The sequence below is a fragment of the Amborella trichopoda genome, chromosome 9, assembly GCF_054954075.1.
Source record: "Amborella trichopoda isolate Santa Cruz 75 chromosome 9, AtrichopodaSantaCruz75HAP2 v2.0, whole genome shotgun sequence".
Lineage (NCBI taxonomy): Eukaryota > Viridiplantae > Streptophyta > Magnoliopsida > Amborellales > Amborellaceae > Amborella > Amborella trichopoda.
In genome coordinates, this window is record NC_142344.1 from 19,651,312 (window position 1) to 19,659,231 (window position 7,920).

Genomic DNA, 7,920 nt, shown 5'->3' on the forward strand with positions numbered 1-7,920 from the left:
TTCTCCAAAAAAAATTGGCACTTAAATCGCCAATTCAAGGTCGAACCTGCAATATTTAGTCTAAACCGACCAGTTTTTCCTAACCGGTTTGGTGTACTGTTTTAACGCCCGATATAACACCGTTTTAAACGCATCAAAAAACGGCTATTATTTGACACAAACCCGTTATTTTTCACAAAACCCGTGAATAAAGATTTTACAGCTGTTTTTTATTTCATTTTTTGATTTTTTTTGTTTTTTCCAGTCAATTATTGATGTTATACACCAAAAAGTTTCTATAAATCATCGATTATTGAATCAAAGTCGAAAAACAAAGAGTTCTTGGCAGGATCGAAATGGGGATTTTTGAAAATTAGAAATTTCCGCCATTCTATCAAATACAGCTCCAATACCTCATAGATTTTCATAAAAATGGAGGGCTTTGATTCATTGTTGAAGGATTCAATGTTTACATATTTCAATTTTTCTAAAACGATGTAATATCTTGCACTGATGTAGATGCATCGTTACTGAAAACTCACTCGTCTCTCCATTAGTTATTTGTACACTAGTTAACATTCCCTCGTACTTATCTCGTGCCAAGTCGATATAGTAGCTAGAGACTCTTTTCTTCCCTAACACCTACCAAATAAAATTTTAAGACCATGTAAAGGTCTTTTTCATATTCCCTACACTTCTCAATCAGTTGTATGAGTATTGAATAGGGTCCTAATGTATTTATCTCTTTTTTATTTGTATTCTAAACTACTTTTATTATTCTAAAGTATTTTTCATTTTTAAAATAAAATATTTTTGTTGAAGATAGCACTTCTAAATAGCTAATGCTAAATATCAAAACCTAAAAGTCTGCAAAAAGGACAAATCATTAAACACTCTATAAAATGTCGTATATGTTTTTAGAAGATTGATACACCATCTAGCGTAGACACATAGTTAGAGAGAAGAGAGAGAGAAAGGATAAGCAGCATTTGGAACGAATAGTAATAGGAAATCTAAACGATTGGCTTAATAGTATTTAGACTCTAATCATTTTAAGAATTGATAATATCGTACTTCAATGTCCATTAAAATTACATATGAACAAGCTTAGAGAAAATTACAACACGGAATTACAGGATGGCATGGCAAAGCAAGGAGAGGTAAGAGCAGAAATAATCCGAAATGTACAAGACTTCAATTCAAAAGTACTCGTTCCTTCCCTTAAAACCGATCTGGCCAAATGTAAGGCAGAGGAACAGACCAAAGTGCCAGCAAATCATCCACAGCCTGCCAAACCAACAAAACCATGCACTCATGTAACACCAAGGTCCTTGGACTCTCAACCAAGCATTGATAAAAGTCTAAAAAGAGGAAAAATTCATTTTAAGTCATTATAACCTCTTTTTAAACTCATTAAGAGGGTCAAAACATCCCAACAAGCAATAGAGGGCTTATATTGTAATTCTTAGTTCATGTTAGGTATGTCATGTAGATTTAAAAATATCTCGTATTATACTTGTAGGGTTGGGAACCTTAAATAGATTGGAGCATTTTAGTAACTTGAGCAACCTCACAGGCCCTAGGGTAGGCAATGAACTTGGCTTGGGCTGGGTAACCATTGTCCTAGTCCTTATGGGGATTGGCTATGCGCTACCCAGGCCAAGGATCCATTAGTGCCACAGAAGCAGTGGCCCAGACCGAGCCTTGGCCTTGTTAGGGTTTGGCTGGGTGGGTAGGTAGATGGGGGATGAAAAGAAAAAAATGGTTGCGCTGGGCCCAATCGTGGGTTGGCCAAGCTCTACCCTACTACATTTTTTGGACTAGGCCCTAGGCTTTAGGACAGGCTGACTATGCTGGGTAGGCCGACCGACCCATTGCTGCCACTATTGTGCTCCAATTAAAAGAGGAGAGTACCTCTGCTAGTTCAAAGGTGCATCAAATTATATAAATGCACATGTTTGTTTAGGTTCAAAATTCTGAATATTAGCAATGTGGGCAATAGATTGATGCTTTTTTGGGAGGTATCTAAGTGAAATGAACACTAAAAAGTGGACTTTCTAATATTAGTTGAGTTTTTTAACTACTATAGTGATTTGGCAAGGGGTTTTAATCCCTTAGATTATATATTTCCTTAAAAAGGATTTTCAAAACCTAGCCATTACATCTCACATGGGATGGCGAAGGATGAGTTCGGCCTTTGCATCAAACATAAGCACTCTTGTAAGGAACAAGACACATACATCTCCTTCATATAATTAAAATCCCAAATAAACCCCTAGTTTCATTGAAAGTCCATAAATCCCGTCTAAATTAAAAGAAAAGAATGTTTAGCCCCTTCCCTACCCGTTTATTGTCTAAATTATAATATTTATCATTTGCCTTTTCTCTTAAGACCTTGTTATCCAAACTTTGGAAAAGCTACCCCTCTCTCTATCACCTGTAAACCCCTTCTACCAACTTTCTCTCTCAACTTCCCCTGGAAAAAAAATCTCTCTCTCACTCTCTCTCTCTCTCTCTCTCAATTGATGAACATCATGAATTATTTAATTGTGGCATTCCAAATTCTATTTGGATGACATGGTCACTAGGAAAAAAGAAAATGAATAAATATTGTAATACAAATAAAGAAAAAATAGTAGAGAATGCATTTCATATTTTTATTTTTTTTTAAATTGAAGGGGTCCATGTTCTATAGAAATTGGGATTATTTGGCATTACAATGTTAAAAAGTGAGATATAATTTTTTCCTTATAAATTAAGAAAAGTTTATTCTTATTAGTTAATAAGATCACTACATTACCTATCACTAGCATCCACTTCAAGGCGCACCTTCAAATGGTACTGAAAGATGTTGTTTCAGTACTAAAAATCTTTGTGATGGCATGAAAATTTATTTTCATCTCTAATTTTAAGATTTAAAACTTCAAAAATTGTATAGATCGGGTAGATCTTTAAACACTTGCGAATCTCGAAAATTGATGGTGTCAAAAATGCATTACAAGATGCAAGTTTTTTAAGACTTGAAATCCATTTTTTTTCATATCCATACATCTTGAGGTCAAGATGATCAATTTGAGGATTTTTTGGCATCAAAACAACTTCTTCTAGCGATTTTTTTAAGGTGCACCTTAATTTGATGTTTAGGATTCATCGTTATATAAACTTTTTCCAAAAACTAATACCGACTAAGTTACTTCTCAGATTTACTCTGTAGAGGAAAATGAGTAATTCACATGTTTTTGAACTATGTAAGAGATATGCATTATTATGTATAAAATTAATCATCTGGGCTTAAGAGTGTTGGTTCTCAGTAGTCTGAGATGGAGTTTTGGCGGTGAAAACTCAATTCTGTTCTGGTATCATAGGTGGTTGGAAGGGGAAGCATTAAAAAACTAGTTTCCTGATCTATTTGAATTGTCGATCAGTAAGTACTTGACAGCAGCTGAGATGGTGGATATGCGAGGTGGGATTGCACAAATGAATGTACAGTTGTCTAGAAATTGGGTGCCAGATACTGTGAATTAACAGTTTGCAGAAATTACGACTATTATCCAAGGGAGGCGTCTCTCACAAACTATTGAGGATGAAATTATATGGGAGATAGATAATGATGGCCAATTGAGTGTGTGATATGCATATGATCTATTATTTTATGATAGATTAAGATGGAGATGGGAGTCATTGCATAAAATTTGAAAATGGGAGGTGCCATTGAAAGTGAGATGTTTCTTATGGATACTTAACTGTTGATGATCCCATCAAGAGGGGAAGAGTGGTGGTAAATGTACATCTACTATGTAAAGAAGACGCTGAAAGTGGTGATCATTTACTTTTACAGTACAATTTTACTCGCAATATATGGCGTTGGATGTTTCAGAGGCTTGAAATCTCTATGGTTATCCCGGAGCATCATACTCAGAAATGGGAATACTGGGATTTTATAGGTGTCATGGGTGTTAGAAAAACGATTTGGCTGATTGCAAGAGCTGTAGTTTTGTGGGAGATATGAAAAGAGACAAATAATAGGTATTTGAAGGTAGACAATCCGATGTTGGGGTAGTTAAGAGGAGAATTGTACACACTATTTGGAGCTGGTTATTTATAACAAGAGAGGGATTTGGTGCGGCTGAGGCTGATATTAGCTTAAATTTGTCAAATCTGATATGCCAGATACTCATTAAGGCTAGACCAGTTCGAGAGTGGTATCCATCTCCACATGGGTCTATGAAGTTAAATTTTGATGGATGTTCACATGGGAATCTTGGGCCAGTTGTTTTTGGAGTGGTGATTAGGAATTCGAACGGGGAAGTGCTTATTTGTTATGTTGTACCATGTGGAAGAACTATGGCCAATTTGGCAGAGATTAAAGCTGTTCTCCAAGATGTGCGTATTTTGCCTCAGCATTTTAGGAATGTTCCATGTATTATTGAGGGTGACTTTTCGAATACAATCAATTGGTGCAAGAATGAGTCCGCTCACCTTGGACTTTAAGATGAAAATTAATATAAATCATGGACATTTCCAATCTAATGACGATAACTTTTCAGCATGTGCCTCGAGAGGCAAATACAGTGCTGATGGTCTTGCAAATAAAGGAGTGGTGATGGATGAAATTTTGATTTTGGAGAATTTGTTTATTAGATTTTGTTTTTTCTCTCCTCTTTCTTTGTTGTACATGTGTAGCTCTTTTTTATTATTAATGAAGTAAATATACTCTTATAAAAAAAATCCTTCAATAAAATGAAAAATAGATTAGTTTACACTGGTCTAGGGTTTTGAATTCTGATGACACAATATTAATATACATTTTTTTATATGTAGTTAGGGGTGGCAATGGACCCGACCAGACTTGGTACCTGATTGGTATACCCTACCTTGGGTCTGGGTATGGGTCCAAATTTGGACCCAAATACTATTTGGGTCCGGTTTCGAGTACCCAACCCATACCTATAGTCATGTGGCATATGATGACAATCATGTGTCTTTAGGAGTGTGCTAGGTGCTCATATACAATATTGACAACATTTACGGTAGTGAGCACTAACCCATTAGTTGTAGAATCAGTCCCCAAATCTAGAAAAACCCATTAGTTGAATGATAAAGGAGAAGAAGTGAGTACTAACCAGAACTGGGAAGTAAGAGCAGGGCCCGTAGGCCAATGAGCCAGTTCAGAACCAATGCTCTCGAAGAAAAGACCGGTTAAGCTCTTCCCATTAATGACTGGTACGCTTGATGGTGCAATCCACCCAATCAACCCAAACCCTATAACATTCAGATCCGTTCGAAGCCAGTCTCCCTTAAAGCTGGGAAAAGAAGCCCATCAGAGAGAGAGAGAGAGAGAGAGAGGGGAGAGAGAGAGAGAGAGAGAGAGAGAGAGAGAGAGAGAGAGTCAACAAGTTTTTGTGTTGATGGCCTAGTTTAAAAGTAAATTACCACGAGAGAGAGAGAGAGAGAGAGTGAGAGAGAGAGAGAGAGAGAGAGAGAGTCAACAAGTTTTGTGTTGATGGCCTAGTTTAAAAGTAAATTACCACGAGAACCTTCCTTTAGACCTTGTTGCTCTACTAAAGGGGTTTGCAGTAGCTCTGGAACTTAAGAAACCTGGCATTGGAGGAGATTATGGTGAAAAAAGAAGAAGAAAAAAGTCATGGATAATTTAGAGGAGGTTTTGCTCACAGTTATAAATAAATAGATAGCTAAACGAATTGATATGCATAAAATTACCAGATGAAAGATTGAGCTTAGTTGGGTTCCTAGATGGAGAGAAAGATGAGGTTCCCAAGCCTGCAACTGGTGTTATGAGAGAATTTGTTGCCATTGCTGCAATTTCTTCTCTCCCTACGCTGGCTAATGTGGTATGGCCATTAGATGGGTTTTGTATTTGAATTTTTTTTGTGATGCCCAAAGGACTTGCGGATTGAGATTGTGGTCGATGGATGAGAACATGATGTGGACCAATGGGGAGGAAGTCTTAGAGCAAATAGATAAGGGGAATTTCATACACGGAATTCATTGGAATAAAATATCTCTTAAGAAGATTTTCTACTCCCGCGGGAATGTACTATCCATATATTCCCTCAGGCATAACACATGCGAAGAAAAATTTTAGATCTCAATCTTTTGGAATATAATATCGACAACCAATAAACTAATAATGCCTCAAGATTTGAATACTGTCCAATTTTTAAAGCGGGAGATTTAAGTGTCACAACACTGAAAATTGAGATTTTTTTTTTCTTTTGAAAATAATAACCTAGTTATTATTACGTGGTTCCCCAAATTTTAGACTAAAAATAATCGTCGTAAATAGATGTTTTGCACAAGGGAGTAGAAGCACAGTATGCTCCTACAGGAGCATAGTATACATACTTAAATATTACTCTAAAGCTTTGGTAGTTCTGCCCCATTTATATAAGGAAAAGGTTTATATAGAGCCGAGGCTCTAAACAATCAAATTAGAGCCTACCTAAAAAAATTTCAATAGAATAGGTTGTTTTGATGTCCAAATATCGTCAAATTGATCATCTAGGCATCAAGATGCATGGACATGAGAAAAACAAAAAAAGATTTCAAGTTTTGGAAATAGTGTATTTTGTAAGGCATTTTTAGTCCGTCAATTTTCAAGATTTTCAACTTTCCATAGATCTCTTGATTTACTTTATTTTTGAAGTTTAAACTTTATAAATAAAAATAAAAATATATTTTAAGGCTATCACAAAGATTTCCAATATTGAAACCATATTTTTTGACACTATTTGAAGGTAGGCAATAATTTGATTATTTAAAGCCTAGGATCTATACTGCACCCTTTATATAAGGATGTAGTTTGTATAGAGCCTAGGCTCTAAACAATCAAATTAGAGCCTACCTTCATATAGTGCTGGGAAATATGATTTCAATACTGGAAACCTTTTTGATAGCCTTAAAATATATTTTCATCTTTATTTATAAAGTTAAAGACTTCAAAAATAGTGTAGATCGAGAGATCTATGAAAACTTGAAAATCTTGGAAATTAATGGTAAAAAAATGCATCACAAAATACACTATTTTAAAAACTTGAAATCTATATTTTTTTTTATGTCCATGCATCTTGATGTCGAGATGATCTATTTGAGAATATTTGGGCATCAAAACAACCTCTTCTAGTGAAATTTTTGAGGTAGGCTCGAATTTGGTTATTTAGAACCTCGACTTTAGATAAACTTTTCCCTTTATATAAAAGTGCCGTTTGTATAGAGCCTAGGCTCTAAACAATCAAATTAGAGCCTATCTTCAAATAGTATTAAGAAATGTGGTTTCAATATTAGAAGTCTTTATGATAGCCTTAAAATATATTTCCATCTTTATTTATAAAGTTTAAAGCTTCAAAAAAAGTGTAGATTGATAGATCTGTGAAAACTTGAAAATCATGAAAATTGACGGTCACAAAATGCGCTATAAAATACCGTATTTTCAAAGATTGAAATCTACTTTTTTCCTCAAGTCCATGCACCTTGATGTCGAGATGATCAATTTGATGATATTTGGGCTTCAAAACGACATCTTCTAGTGAAAATTTTGATGTAGACTCTAAATTTTATAAATTGGCAAAGTTTATATAGAGCCGAGGCTCTAAACAATCAAATTAGAGCCTACCTCAAAAATTTTGATGCCTAAATATCCTTAAATTGATAATCTCGACATCAAAATGCATGGACATGAGAAAAAAATGGATTTTAAGTTTTAGAAATAGTGCATCTTGTAATGCATTTTTTGAACCGTCAATTTTCAAGATTTTCAAATTTTCATAGATATGCTCGATATACACAAGCTTTAAATTTTATAATTAAAGATGAAAAAATATTTTAAGGCAGGCTATTACAAAATTTTTCAGTATGGATACCATATTTCTCGACACTATATGAAGGTGGGCTCTAATTTGATGGTTGAAGGACACGGATTCT

General features: G+C 34.9%; 1 protein-coding gene across 1 annotated transcript; it reads right to left on the reverse strand.

Moving 5' to 3' along the window:
• Positions 1-1,000: 1,000 nt before the first annotated feature.
• LOC18436376 (photosystem I subunit O) lies at positions 1,001-5,824 on the reverse strand. The gene is made up of 4 exons (XM_006846397.4): positions 5,701-5,824; positions 5,508-5,577; positions 5,103-5,282; positions 1,001-1,266 (listed from the first exon to the last, which is right to left on the reverse strand). The coding sequence occupies exons 1-4, from the start codon at positions 5,792-5,794 to the stop codon at positions 1,179-1,181; spliced, it is 432 nt and encodes a 143-aa protein (XP_006846460.1). The 5' UTR covers positions 5,795-5,824; the 3' UTR covers positions 1,001-1,178.
• Between the last annotated feature and the right edge of the window lie 2,096 nt (positions 5,825-7,920).

Coding starts and splice junctions, on each gene's coding strand:
- LOC18436376 (XM_006846397.4), bottom strand. CDS start 5,794: ATGGCAACAAATTCTCTCATAACACCAGTTGCAGGCTTGGGAACCTCA. Junction 5,283..5,507: donor TCTAAAGGAAGGTTCTCGTG/GTAATTTACTTT, acceptor TTCTTTTCCCAG/CTTTAAGGGAGACTGGCTTC. Junction 1,267..5,102: donor GCTCTTACTTCCCAGTTCTG/GTTAGTACTCAC, acceptor TTGGTTTGGCAG/GCTGTGGATGATTTGCTGGC.